Source organism: Petaurus breviceps, unplaced genomic scaffold (assembly GCF_028583685.1).
Source record: "Petaurus breviceps papuanus isolate PSGF00001 unplaced genomic scaffold, PetGlider_PUasm1.0 90692, whole genome shotgun sequence".
NCBI classification, from domain to species: domain Eukaryota; kingdom Metazoa; phylum Chordata; class Mammalia; order Diprotodontia; family Petauridae; genus Petaurus; species Petaurus breviceps.
The window spans coordinates 4,375,448-4,390,976 of NW_027187313.1; the positions used below are offsets into that span (position 1 = coordinate 4,375,448).

General features: G+C 40.5%; 1 protein-coding gene across 1 annotated transcript in view; it reads left to right on the plus strand.

Annotated features, from left to right (window-relative positions):
- The window catches only part of ASTN1 (astrotactin 1), a 472,084-nt gene that overhangs the window by 381,733 nt on the left and 74,822 nt on the right, over positions 1-15,529 (plus strand). The window contains exons 15-16 of the mRNA XM_069065504.1: positions 4,124-4,228; positions 6,846-7,034. Of these exons, the coding sequence (XP_068921605.1) occupies positions 4,124-4,228; positions 6,846-7,034 (294 nt within the window). The remainder of the gene's footprint in view (positions 1-4,123; positions 4,229-6,845; positions 7,035-15,529) is intronic.

Here is a 15,529-nt window from a genome sequence, read left to right on the forward strand (position 1 = left end):
AGAGAGAGAGAGAGAGAGAGAGAGAGAGAGAGAGAGAGAGAGAAAGAACAAGAAAGAGATAAATTAAGGGATTAAGGGTCAGGACAACTGGCCCTGCCAATAACTAGGTGCTGTGTGTCCATGGAACAAGTCTCTCCCCTTCTCTGAGACTCCATTTCCTTATTGTCAAAGTGAAGGAGATAGGACCAGGTACTCCCTAAGGTCCTTTTCAACTTTAATGCTCTATGTTTTGTGAGGTGCAAAGGTTTGTAACTGGGATCACAGAATATAATCATTGCTAGCACTGACAAAGCACCTTAAAGTTTATAAAGTGATTTGCCTAGATTTTCTCATTTGGAACTCACAACATCCCTGTGAGGTAAGTGATCCAGGGATAATTATACCCATTTTAGAGGTGGGATCACGTTCAGACATGAAATGACTTGATCAGAGTCCCAAACTCAGAAAGAAGTGGAGGAAGGAGGAATAGAGCCCAGTCTTCTTCCCCAGGACCTCCCCACTCTATACTCCACCCCACCCCCAGCTCGATCTTTTTTTCTTTTTTTCCAATTGTTAAGGTTCTTTTTCTAATTGTAGGTATGGTGATGATGAGCACATTATCTTGTATTCATATAGTCCTTTATACTTTCCAAAGTACTTTCATACCCATTGTTTAATGTGATTCTCCCAGCATCCCTTATAGACAGCAAGAGTGGGTGTTATTCTCATTTGACCAATAAGCAAACTGTAGTCTCTGAGAGGGAAGTGATTTATTCAGTCTCCCACCACACCTGGTGGGGCAGAACAGGGTTTAGAAGCCGGGTTATCTGTGGGCCTATTCGGTAATCCTCCTGCTGTAAGCTGCAGATAAAGTGAAGACTATAGCCCAGATTTCATTATCCAGGCTCTCAAGCTTTTACATTTCCGTGAGAACGCTGGCAGCATCCTTACCATCCTCCTCCTTATCTTTCTCCTCATTATCCTCTTCCTCCTCTCCCTCTTCCTCCTCTCCCTCTTCCTTTTCTTCCTCTTTCTTCTCCCCTCTGTTCTCCTCTTCTTCCTCCTCCTCTTCCTCTTCCCCCTTCTCCTTCTGCTCTTCCTGCTCATTTCCTCAAGTTAATAACAATAGTAACTGATAGACATTGTTTCAAACTAATTTTATGGAAGTGATGTTACTTCTTTCCCCCTCCTCGCCCATGCCCAAGAAATCTGTGGTATAAGCAGGCTGAATACTAATATCCCCATTTCCTAGATGAGGAAACAGAGTTTCAGACTCCACATGCTGTGGTTTTTCATTAGATTTGGGGGGTACAAAGCCAGCATAGATTGAGTAACAAGGAAAACCCCAGGTAGGGCTCAGCCAAGATTGGGGCTACAGCATGGCTGGGAGAGTGTCTAGTACACTTCTTTTTAAGAATAATATCTTCTCAAGCTTTTATTTTGTGTGACCTTATCGATTCATTTAGCAACTATTGAGTGGCAGAGTGGATGGAATGCTGGACTTTGAGTTAGGAAGACATGAGCAGAAATCTTGCCCCAGATACTTAGTACTTGTGTGACCCTACGCAAGATGTTCAACCTCGGTCTGCCTCAGTTTCTTTATCTGTAAAGTGACTCATCTCACAAGCCTGTTGTGAGGATCTTATGATATAACATGGGTAAAGTGTTTCACAGATCTCAAAGCACTATATAAAATGCTAACGTGTATGGAATCCTTTCAGTTTCATTGTTATCTCTAGAACTGAAATCACTTAGTGTATTTCTTCTGAAGTACTCAAAGAAAAGATAACATGTAGGTAGAAATTTCTGCAAGGGACTCCAAGGAAGGATGAATTTGTTCTGGCTTTCATCCTGGATACATCCCCAAAGGTTCGAGAAGAAGTATGAGGAGACTGATGGAAGCAGCTGAGTAGAGAGGATAAAGCTGGTGCTTCTGTGGGACCTTGGAGAAGTTACTTCATTTCCCTGAATCTTAGTTTCCCCATCAGTGAAATGGGGACAAGAATCCCCTGCATTGCCTAACTCAGGGAGCTGTTCTTGTTGGGGGGAGGGAAGGGGGAAGTGTTCTGTAAACCTTAACACATTATAGAAATATGAGCAAATGGAAAAATAGCAGGTTTGAAACACTTTAAGTTTTGTAAAGTACTTATTCATATTATGTCATTTGATTCTCACAACAGCCCTGGGAATATGATGCTATGGTTATCCCCATTTTACAGTTGAGAAAATTGAGGCAGGCAGAGATTAAATGGTTTGCCCAGGATCATACAACTAGTATATATCTGACACTAGATTTGAAACCAGGTCTTCTTGATTCACAGTCAAGCACTTTGGTGTAGCAAATGGAAGGCCAGTCAAGGAGTCAGAAGAGCTGGGGTTCGAGACCTACTGCTTTCTTAAACTAGCTGTGTAACCTCGGACAACTTTATCTCTTGGTGCCCTAGGGAACTTTCTAAAGCTACAGATTACAAACAAACTGCCGATCTGTATTGATGTAGGGAATTTCCATTATCAAAAGTTCCCTATTCTAAGGAAATAATAGGTCCCAAACAAAAATGTTTAAAGAAATATGTCTGTTCTCTATCTATTGCTTGATTAATTGATCAGTCTATCTATTGATCTATCTATCCATCTATCTTGTCATCTATCTTTGAATCAATGGATCTATCCCTCTATTATCTATCCATCTATCATCTATCTATCCATCACCTATTTATCTATATATTTATCATTTATCAGTCTATCCATATGTCAACTATCATCTATCACCTATCCATCTTACTATCACCTCTGTGTATATCTATCATCTATCCATCAATCTGTCATCTATCTATCTAGTATCTATCCATCTGTGGTGTATGAGGTATTCAGGGAGAACTGGTACCCCTGGTGTGAGGGCTTGCAAAACCCTTTTCAGGACTGCTCATCCACCTTTGGTACATGCCTTCACCCAGTTCTCACCTGTGGCTCCCAAAAGCTGTATGTAGCATGCCTACTTACCACACCCTAGTAAACCATCTTGGCAGACAGACTAAACCAAGTTGAGAGTAACTCAAACCTGTTAGTGGGTTAGGAGGATGTCTACCCAAGTAACTGAAGAGTCTTCTAGAGGAATGAGCAGATTAGGACAATTTGTTCCAATGACCATGAAGATAGCTGAATCAGGTGCTTTGGAGAGCTTAAAGCTTGGTTAGATAACAAAGACACCAAGGACATCCAAAGCATCCTGGGCTATTACCAATCATCTTGACTTTTGTCCTGCCACTGAACTTTGATTACTTAGGAAGAGGGAGTGAGGCTGATGACTTTGTGCAACCCTGCCTCACTTACATCCAATTCACTCACAAGTCAAGATACTATCCATGATGTCATTGGTCCTCTTCAAAAACAAAGGATGAATGACATCTATACATCTATCTATCCACCATCTATATGTGAATCTATCCATCTATCATCTATTCATCAATCTACCTATCATGTATCACTGATCCATCTACTCATCTATTTATTTATCTGTCTGTGTTTCTATCATCTATCAATCTAGCCATCTCTCATCAATCTATCTCTTCATCTATTTTTCAGTCTATCCATATGTCTCTCTATCATTTCTAGACCTGCCTTTTTGTAGATGGATGGGTGGATGGATTCATAGTTAAGTGATACATTCACACACACACACACACACACACACACACACACACACACACACAAAGTTCTCTGATTCTCAACTCTCTAAGGTTTCAAATTATAAACAGACCACAATGGAAGGAAGACTTCCCCAAATGACCATGTGTAGGTCCTTTATATATTGTTGTTTTATATCTCTAATAAAGTCAAACTCCTGAGGACAGGAGCTGTTTTGTTTTTGTGTCCCCAATACCCAGCATGGTGCCTGGAACAAACTATGCCCTTAAATGTTTGTTGATTGATTGACTTATTGGAGGAAACTGAAATCATATGGAAATCAAAACTTGGAATGATATACCATGTGACATGACAACACACTCCATGTGGGACTTTGTGTTATTTTTAAAGAGATTAAAACAAATGGGCTTGAGATTGAATGACTGAATCTGGGTATTGGGGGAAGTATGTTTGATGGGCCATCTTCTAACTCTGATCATATTTTCTGTCCTGTTCCTAGGAATGGTAAACTTTAGCGAGGTGTCTGGGTACCCTCTATTACAACACTGGAAAGTCCGTTCTGTGATGTATCATATCAGGCTCAACCAAGCAACTATCTCCCAGGGTGAGTATCATAGAGCAGCAGGTTGGTATACAGGATGACAAAAAACAGATCTAAAAAATAATCTCAGCATTTACTTTAGTAAATATTATCCTATCATGTTTGAGAGATTAGTGTTTTTATGGTAAAGTAGGGATGACCTAACATGTTGTCAGGGTCATATAAATCATATATTTTATAGGTTTGAAATGATCTTAGAAATTATCTGGCAAATAAATAGATAAATAAGTGATGCTCAAAGATCTAAGTAATTTTTCCAAGGTCATAGTCCTGTAGAGAGCAAGCAAAAGAGTCAAGATTTGAACTTTGGCCTTCTGTGTCCAAGGTCAGTGTGCTTTCCCCTGTCTCAAGTTAGATGACTTCCTTAAAATAATCTAGGTAGTATAGGCAGTGATATAATTTCAGAAGTCCCCCAGAATATCTCTTCTATACCAAGTTAAGAAGTTTGGTCTTTATTTGGTAAGCAATGAGGAACCATAAAAGGCTTTTTAGAAGAAGGGTGACATTGTCATGCTTGTGCACCAAAAGGAAAAATATGGCAGCCTTTTATCAGAATATTAGGAAAAGGGAAAGACTGAAGGCAGGGAGTACTAATGGGAAACTATTATAAAAGCCCAGGTGAGTGTTGAGCATTGGGATGGTTAGTCAGAGGTGAAATCAAGAGATATTGAGGAGGTATGCTTGACAGGAACTGGCAATTGATTATATATGTGGGATGAAGGAAAGGGAGGAGCCAAACATAACACCAAGATTACAAGCATTCATTCACTCAACAGACATTTATTAAATGTCTCCTATGTGTTGGTCATTGATCTAGGTGCTTAGGGAGAAATGAAGGTTAAATAGAAAATGATGCCCACTCATGTGAACCTTACCAGTTTTGTAGATGGGAAGATATGACTGGGAGAATGGTGGCACCATTGATGCTTAGAGGGAATTCAAGAACATTAGAACTCAAGGAAAAATTAGGTTAGTTTTAGGTATGGTGGGCTTTGAGGTGCCATACCTGGTGGGATATCTAAGTGGTGGTAGTCTGTAGGCATTTAGAAATGTGAGTCAGGAACCTGGAAAGGAGAAGTGATTTGGGGTGTCATTCGATAGAAGTGACACCTAAAAGCAAAGTAAAATAAAGAGTAGATATAGAGAAGAGGGAGAAAGACAAAACCTTAGATAATGCTTAGCCTAAGAGGACAAGGAAATGAAAAGGATTCATCAAAGGTACAGGAGAAGCGTCATCAGAGAGGCAGGGGAACTCTTGAGTAAGGCCTGTATTGTAGTTTATGGATAGGTGGATGTTTTCCCAAATGGATTTTGACATCAAGACTTGTTCTGCACAATCATGGAGGACAGAAATGGGACCAGTGTAGAAGTTACAGGAACAAAGATTGCAGCTCAGTATAAGAAAAATATCCTAAAAATTAGAACTCTCTCAAACTTGAATTGGTTGATTTGAAATGTAATGACCCTTCCCATCATAGGATATTATCAAACAGGAGCATTGTTAAGGGTGCCTGTTAGTGTCAAAGAGGCAGATAGGACCTAAGAGGCCATCAAATCTAACTTATTTATTTTACAGATAAGGAAATGAAGGCCTACAGAGGTTATGCTAGGAGTAAGTGGTAAAGGTAGAATCCAAGCCCAAGTCCTCCAAAGCCAGTGGTTTTTTCCACTGTATCACAGGATTTATGATTTAGGTACTGATTTGGACCTTTAAGGTCTATCGAAATTCTATGATTCCATGAAACCTTTTCTTCTATTCCAAATAGAAAACTATAGAATTAAATTTCTAAAGTACTCCCAAAGTGGGGTCTGACTTCTCTGTAATACTTGCAGGTGTCTCCGGACATAAATAATGAATGGGCAGGGTGAAGATAGAGAGACTGAATGAGAGAAGAAATAGAGGGAAGAGCATTAAAGGAGAATGTCCTCACCTCTATGTATTTGTGGAAGAAGAAAAAAGACAGCAAAGAGTCCAGAACTCCTGATGTGGGGACACAAAGCCAAAAATTTATGGGCAAACATTGGCAAAAGTTCCTTAAAATTTTGCTTAGTGCCCAAAGAATTATTTGTCCAAAAAAGACGAGGACATGGCCATCACTGATAAGAGGTGCAGGGCCTCTTGTGGAAATTGAAAACATCTAGAAATAGATCAACTGCTCTGCATTTTGGACCAGTCTGGCAAGAGAGACTGTCCCTGTCCTCTGCCAGCTTCCTGCTGGTGAGCATAACTCTGAATATTGGCCTTTAGCCAGAGAATGACAGAAGAAATTACTTGGTCAACACATGACAGTTCAGACCCATTTCCTTTGCTTTACCCCAAAAGTCACCCGTGGGGCTAGACACCTCTACTTTCATGTGCCACATCCATCCTGCCCATGTAGGACAAAGAAGAGTCATAGAAAAAGAGAGATACAAATAGTTCAAAGGTGAGAGGCCTCTAATTGTAGGAAGGCACAGTCAAATACTGTCTGATTGAAAAAAAAATTATGAGAATCAAAGGGATTGGAACCCAGAGAGAACTGGTCTTCCAGGAGAGGAAAGGTGGGAGAAACGCTCTCTTCCCTTCTCCCCCTGGGATATTCTTTCTACTATTTGATAATGGTGCTCTCGTCCTTTCTAGCCCTCAGCAATGCCCTCCATTCTCTGGATGGAGCCACCTCTCGGGGAGACTTTGTAGCTTTGCTGGACCAGTTTGGCAACCATTACATCCAGGAGGCTGTTTATGGCTTTGAGGAATCCTGCTCCATCTGGTACCCAAATAAGCAGGTGCAGCGGCGGCTCTGGCTAGAGTACGAAGACATCAGTAAAGGTAGGGGGCCTGCCCATCATCTGGCCTTGATTACTCTTCCAATGCATTCAACCTGGTGAGATCTAAAGACAGGAAAGGAAAGGAAAAAGGAAAGAAAGGGAAAGGAAGGGAAGGGAAAGGGAAGGGGGGGGAGGGGAGGGGAGGGGAAAGGAAAGGGGAAAAGGAAATGATTTGCTTTAGGTGACTGTGTTCTCCCTTAAATTTCAAGGCTTAGGTGTTAATCTAATTTTCTTCCAAGGAAAGAATTTCAGATAGAATCAGTTAATTAAAAAGCATTTAGTTAGCATATATAGTTACAAGTACTGCATTGTATTCTGGAGGCATACAAAAGTGAACAAGACAAAAGTGAAAGATGCCCTGCCCTCAAGGAGCTTGAGACCCAATGGAAGAAAGTGACTTGTACATATATAAGAGCTAGGTAGTGGACCTATGATTTCATTAATATAAAGAATTCCCATATGATGAAAATCCCTCTATCAATGTCAATTAAAGACCTTCTCTATCATATATGATCTCAGAGATTTGCATAGAGCCCTGGGAAGCTAAGAGGCTTGCCCAGGGTCGAACAGGTGATGTGTGTAAGAGGCTGGGACTTGAGCCCTGGTTTTGCTGGCTCCAAGATACTACGCTGCCTCTCATGGTTAAAGTCAAAAAACAAAATTTTATAAATCAACCTCTTTTTCCTGTTGACCTAAAGGATAATTTCAGAAGTATTTTGCCTTCACTTCTCTTTGATCTTTAACTAGTCATGGCTATTGCTTCTGGTCATTGCTTTCTGTCATGTAATAAATCATTTGTAAATAGTAAAAAAGGAAGCAAATCCTCTTGGAAATTAAGGAATTCTTTTATAATTAAAATAATTTAAAACTCTCCTGCATTTGGACAGGACCTTAACAATGGCAGAACATATGGTGCTTTGCACCAGGACATAGAAATTTAGAGGGCACAAAAATTTAACTCATATATTCCTTTAACTAATCCAGTAAAATATGTGCCCTATTACTGACCAAAGATATGCAACCAGTACTCAAGAGTGATCCCTGTATCCTCTGATGTGGAGTTGGAAGGTATGAGATCGTGTTCTGTCAACTAGGACTCCACACCCTCCTTTCTGCCATGCTTTTAGTTCTCATGGCTGTACTTTTAAAATGTCAACATAGTTTGTGTGGATTATCAAAGAGTGTTTATAACTTGAGGGTTTATCCTGTCTTTTAATAGAGGTAAACTATCTACCCTTGGTCTTTATCACCAAATCATTTTCCTAGCAATTCCAGCTTACTTAGCCAAGTTCCTGAGACCACAGACAAGTCATTTCTGACCTCAAATGATCCAATAGCATCCCTCCTCTGTGCGCTGAAACTCCTAGGGCATGGAAGCATCATGGCTAGAGTTTGCCTCCAGAAGAATGGCTTCAACTGGATGTATGGGATAGATAAGACTAATTTAGATCAGCAAAATCATCCATATACATAGGATGACCTCGAAGTTTATTCCTTCATGGATGCTCCCCTTTCCCAGAGTTACCACTGTCTTGAGATTTCCAGGGAGGATAGAGGCTTGGCTGCAAACAGGCCTGAGAGCTATGTTCTTTTCTTTTCCCCTGAACTAGGGATACCATATCCTAAATTGGACTCAAAGCTGATAGGAAACTCTGAATTGTATGTTGTACTATTGTTAGGTCTCAGTCAAAGTGCTCTTCCTGTCTGAGATTCTTTTTTCACTAAAGCCCTATTTTTGAAATTGTTCTATGATTTAATCTTTTGAGATGTTTCTAGTGATGTCTTTTGATTTTATATCACCTTGATTTCCAAATATATCCCTCCCTCTTCCCATACCCAGCAAGGTATCACTTGTAAGAAAAAAAAATAAAAAAAAAAAGACAAAAAAAGCAGTTCAGTAAAGCCAACCAGTACATCAACTGAATCTGACAGTATAAGCAATAGTCCAGACCCACAGTCTGTCACTGCTGCAAGGAAGGGTCACAGGAACTGACAGTATATGCAAGTACCTTCTAGTATCCAGGTGATCCAGGCATTTCTAGCTATATCTCTTCTCTTTGTCCCCAATTCTTTCCCTGGACTTCCCCCAAGAGGAATCTCTGAGCCCCTAGAACTCCTCCCTACCCCAGGGCTACCCTCATTTTCTAAGATTGTCTGGGCCAGACCTTCCCACCCCCAACTCCCAAACTCACTGAAATTCCTCAGTGGCATCTGAGTCACCAGCTGCTGTAAAGAAAAAAAAATGGGGAAGGGCAGCTAGGTGGTACAATGGATAGAGTACCAACTCTGGAATCAGAAGGACCTGAGTTCAAATTTGGCCTCAGACACTTGATAACTGTGTGACCCTGGGCAAGTCACTTAATACAATTGCCGCAAAAAGAAAATTATTGCTCGTAAGAAAGGATTTTTTAAAAGACATAAAAGCAGTTGAGTAAAACCAACCTGTACATCAACTGAATTTGGATAATATATGAAATATTTTAGGTCCGTAATCTGTCACCTCTTCAAAGAAGGGTCACAGGAACTTAGATATCAAACCTGAAGGCTGTGTACTCCAACCTCCTCATTTTAGAGATGAGGAAAATGAAGCCTAATGTGATTAAGTGATATGTCCAAGGTCACAGAAGTGATAAGTATTGGGGTGAGATTTGAACCCAAGTCCTATGACTAGAGAGTCAGTGTTCTTTCCCAAATTTTAGATTTATTTCTCATGTTAATTAGCACTCTCCTCCCCACAAGAATCTCTAGTGACACCCTCAACCATTGTTGGATTCATATCTTCTCAAAAGGTGTTGAAGACATTTCGGTGTTTTCCCCTGGGATAGCTTTTGAGCTTTGATATCTACCATTTTCCTTATGGAGTGTGATATCTCTGTGAAAACTCGGTTTTTGTTCATTTATTTATTTTACTTTTAAAGGCTTTTGTTACTCCCTTGGACATCAATTTCAATGGACTAGTGGAGAACAGTCACTGTATTAAAATTGCAAGTTCATTGGGCAGAGAACCCATCCCTTCATATTCTATAGAATGGCTAACATAAAAGTATATAGAAGTGCATACTAAATCAGTCAATAAGCATTTGTTAAGTGCCTCTGGTGATCCAGACATTGTGCTAAGTTATGAGGATACAAAGAAGAAAAAAAATCCCTGCTTTTGAGAAACTCAGAGTCTAGTAGGGGAGGCAACATATAAGCAAATATACATATATACATACAATTTTATATATGTATATATATACACATACATATACATATGTATATATACATACATCAATGTATGTACACACATATATGTTTGTATATAGGTATGCATGTATGTGTGTATATTTTCCCTTAAAAATGCTAAACTTCATATTAGAATATATACACATACATGCATGTACACACATACATGCATGTATACACACATGCGTGTGTATATACATACATACATATAGATAAAATACAGGTAGTAGTCAGAGAGGAGATTGATACTTGGGACCAAGCATGGAATTCATTGAGAAAGGAAGGAACTTGCACTGGATATTGGTAGGAAAAGTCAGCAGAATCTTGATTTGTTGATAAATATGTTTTTATGAATCTCAAAGGAGAGATTATTGAATGATGAAAGTAGAGAGAGAGCCTAAAAAAAGGCAATGGGGAACAAGGCATATTCCAACTCTCCCACCATGACAAGTGAGTGAAAATGCAACCAGTTGTTGGAACCAGGCTGACCAGAAAAATTATCATGAAGAGGGAGCAAGGTCTCAATGAGTGAAAGAATATAGAGAGAATGAACAAAGAAAGAGTATGAAAACTGTTTTGTTATCTATAGAATAGGTTTTGTACACAGTGCCCTGGAAGAGATGAATATCTTTAGAGTGGTACATTTTAAGGGGTGCAGAGAGGGATTAGAATGACAGGATGGGACTAAGGGAGAGGTCAACAGGAAATGGTGAATGGTGTTTGGACAAGGGGGATGCAGAATTCACCTTGGGATTCAGAATCATCGGGATGGCTGAGGAATAACTGTGTAGAAGTATATTAATCAATGGAGAATGAGTTTATGTAAGTTATCATTGTCCACAGGGGTTTGGTCTGAGATGGAATTGTCCCAGGACACTAGGTAGCATGTGATTAGAAAGTTGGGAGGTGGGGAGAATTGTAAGTGAACTGAAGTACCTGAAACATGATGGAATGACTACTCAGGGAAGCAGTAATAGGCAAAGCAACCCCAGTGGAGCTGTAGGTAGACAGAAAGTAGTAACTTTTTAAAGGAGGCTACCCATCATATTATTCTAAAATGCCTTCTCTAAAGTATATACTTTTGGTGCTTCATACTTTGAATGTCAATGCTATAAAAATGTGGTCATGGAATAATGGCTTCTTAGATTTAGAGTTGGAAGGTTCACCAGAGGCCATCTAGTTCAACATCATTTTATAGATGAAGACACTGAGCCTCTGAGTGGTTAGATGATTTACCTGTGATCATCCAGAAAATAAGTATATGAGGAAGGACTTGAACCCAGATTCTTTTCTCCAGGGCCATTCTTTTCATTCTTTCAATATGGTATCCTCAATTAACAGAGATTCAGAGATGGATATATTAGACCAGATCTTCAGATGTTTCATAGAGGCACAAAGTGCAGGAAGACCTTACACACACACTCACACACTCTCACTCTCACTCTCTCTCTCTTTCTCTGTCTCTCTCTGTCTCTGTCTCTGTCTCTGTCTCTCTCTGTCTCTGTCTCTCTCTCTGTCTCTCTCTCTCTCTGTCTCTGTCTCTCTCTCTCTCTCTCTCTCTCTCTGTCTCTCTATGTCTCTGTCTCTCTCTTTATCTCTCTATGTCTCTGTCTCTCTCTCTGTCCCTCCATCCCTCCCTCCTTCCCTCTCTCTGTCTTTCTCTCTGTCTCTGTCTCTCCTCTTTCTCTCTCTGTCATAAAAACATTCCCTTCCACTCCCAGGTCTAAGAGTAGAATGAAAAGGATCCTATGACCCTAGATCTTCATCTTCATTCAAAGCCTAGTTTGCTTCCCTATGAGCTGGGCTCTTACTAAGAGAAGTCACATCGTGTCCTCCCTACACAGTCTAATGTTAAGTTTTAGGTTCTAAGAAGCAGAAGCAGCGTTCTTTCCCCTGCACTTTGATTCCTCCAAGATCACTTTATCTCTGCGGAGTCTCTCACTTCAAAAGTGACAAACATAGGGCACTGTAAGCTCTTAACTCTAGGGAGAAACATTTCCACCGAAGTTGAACCTTGGCTTGCAATAACTTAATTCTCCACCTGACCCCTATGTGAATATTTTCTTATTTCCTTACCGCTGTTTTTCAGAAACTGATTTTGTGAGTCCCTTTTTGTCCTTTCCCAATATCTCAGTTTAGTGTTACTCTAGTATGACTCCTGCTATTTTCATTTCTGGTTTTACTCTCGATGCACATCCCAGGACGTATATCAGTTGACAAGCTGTAAAAGACAGACATCTCCCTGTGGCTCAGCCCTCTCCTTGTACCTTCTGAACTCTGAGTCAGAGACATTTCTAAGTGCCTGGCGTCAGCTCATCAGGAAAGCTGGGAACAAAGATTCCCCTCCTCCTCCTTTCTGACTGTGGCTCCCTTTATTCAAGCGAGCCAGTTTGTTAGAATTCTGCTAAATATAAATTAATACACTTAGTCCGTAAGCATTTATCAAATGCCTACTATGTGTCAGACATTGTGCTAAGTGCTGGGGGTATAAAGAAAGGCAAAAGTCAGTCTCTATTTTCAAGGAGCTCACAGTCTAATGGGGAAAACAGCATGTGAGCAACTATGTCAAAACAAGGTATATACAGGATAAACTGGAGATAAGCAACAGAAGAAAGGCACTAGAATCGAGAGGAGTTGGGAAAGGTTCTTGGAGAAGGTGGGATTTTAGCCAGATCCTGAAGGAAGTCAGGGAAACTAGGAGACAAGTGGTATTGGTTTTATGAATATAGGGTATATAATAGACAACCTCAGTATACGTTGTTCTCAGCTGGTTGGATAGCCATTGTTAGGACAGGTGTCTTGGAAAGTGTATGGGACATGTAGTCAAATGACAACTGAGTCTAAATCCAACCTCTGACCCTTCCTACTTATGTGACCATGGGCAAGTCCTGTAGCTCCTTTGACCCTCAGTTTTATCTCCTGGTAAATAGGCTTTACTTGTAGTACTGTTCCACAAGGTTGTTGTAAAGATCAAGGGAGATTAATAGAACATTTTAGAAATGAAAGGGAGCTTCTCCACCACCCAGGACAACATGCTTATTTTACAGATGGTGAAACTGAGAGACAGAAAGTGTATTGACTTGCCTAGAAGCACAGGGAATAAGTGGCCAAAATGGGATTTGAACTAGGTTTCTGCCTCCAAATTCTGACAGTGAGTGTGGTTGGCAGTCTGCCTCCTTGCCTCGCCAGTATCTTTAGAGATCTGTGTGGGGTAGCTAGGTGGTGCAGTGGGTAGGGTGCCAGCCTGGAGTCAGGAAGATCTAAGATAGTGGCTAGTACCTGGGAATGATGACTTCTGTATGCCTAGGAAGAAAGCTTTCAGGGAAATGACATGGGACCAAAGAACATGATCCCACTCTGGGTTCACTTTGATTCAACATAATTGAACACATATTAGCATAATATTTGTTAAAATAAGAACAGTCTACATATGGTCAATCTGTGTAATTGGCACAAAATGAGAGAAACAGAACTATTTATGATATTACAAAGAAAAGTCATCTCCTGAGCAGAGTTTTGGATGAGGTAGACCCTGGTAAGATTTCTGATTATTGTTACTGTGAGTTCTTGGGGGCACTGAGCCACATTAAGAGATTAATGAAGCACAGCCATGGAGACGTACATAGATTCCATGTCATAACAGCTCCAGCAAAATATGGATTATTATTATTAATGAAAAAATAATAGCAATAAAACCAATAGCAATAGCTAGCATTTATATGGGACATTAAGGTTTGCAAAGTGTTTTGCATAGATCTTATTTGTTCCTCAAAATAATCTCATAAGGCAGTTATTATTATCATCTCCATTTTATAGATGGAGAAACTGAGTCAGGTAGAAGTTAGGTGACTTACCCAGCATCATACAACCAGTTAGTGACCAAGGCAAGATTGAAACTCAGTTCTTCTTGACTCCTAATCCAGGATTCCATGCACTGTGCCAAGTAGCTCTGAAAGACAGGGTGGTAGTACAGCTGACAAGTGTAAGAGATGTAGCACATTTCCTCCTTTGGAATGTTTAAGGCTTAAGATTCCATTGCTCTTGGCCAGAAGTTTGCCAGCCCCTACTTCCTCTCACACAGAGCTTTTTGGGCTTTTGTGCTATGTACCGTGTTTCCCCGATAATAAGACCTATCCCGAAAATAAGCCCTCCCCTTACTGTGTAAGATTCCTCTAAAATAAGCCCTCCCCTGAAAATAAGCCCTATCGAGATTGCTACTGTAGTGAAGGTGATCCCCTGCGCTATACGCTACATTACAGTACCCTCTGTATGCACCGTCCCCCCCCGGGTGAAACGCACGCCGTGCTCCAAGCTGCATCCAATCAGAGCTGCAGCAGTGAGCACCTCATCCTGTTCTTCCCCAGTGATTTGCTTATTGAATGAAGGTACATTTTTTTGTTCACATTTACCTGTTTATAAAATTGCCATCAATGTTCATTAAAATAAGCCCTCCCCTGAAAATAAGCCCTCTGGTGTTTTTCTGTCCAAAAAAATTAATAAGACAGTGTCTTATTATCGGGGAAATACAGTATGGGCTCTGGTCATTGTGTGGTTACTCTGGGAAAATTTAGTGCTATGTGGTGCTGCCCTGAACAGCACAGGAAGAAAGTCATCCAAGAAAGTTGAAGGTCAGATGTCACTCCTTCCTGACTCTTCTATACCATCTCCATCAGTAAACAGTGCCACGGCATCACCCCGTGGGAAGGCACGGTGGCATGACTCTTTCACTGGGAAGTTTGGGCAGACCGGAAGAAATATTCACCATGATGAAACACACACGACATTTAGGTTTCACTTCGGACCAGGACCTTTCTCTGATTGAGCCATGGATCATTAAGGGACTCAAGAGAAAATAGTTTGCATGCAGAATCGAGCTGCCTTCTGCCCCCCACGGCACTAAAAGGAGTGGGAGCAATGCCAGTGATGCTGATAAGCTGATTTTTTTTCCATTTCTTAAAGTACAGTCAGCACTGTCTTCATCTTGCTATCCCAGGCAGACCCTACCCAGATTGCATTCATCAATACTCAGAGGAAGCCCATTTTCCCAGAGGCTATTGATTCTGTGTTGTTTGAGATCTTAAAAAGAAAAGAATTCAAGCTAATGGGACAACTGTGGAAGGCAAGATTGAAGACACTTTCACATAACTATACTCATTTATAGTGTGCACTATAAAATTTAACCGTTAATTATACATTGACCTGTTCTCCAATTGTTTATGTCTTTAATTCTGGCCTCTCAGCTAGATCTTTGGCTGTTTGAAACTAGAGATC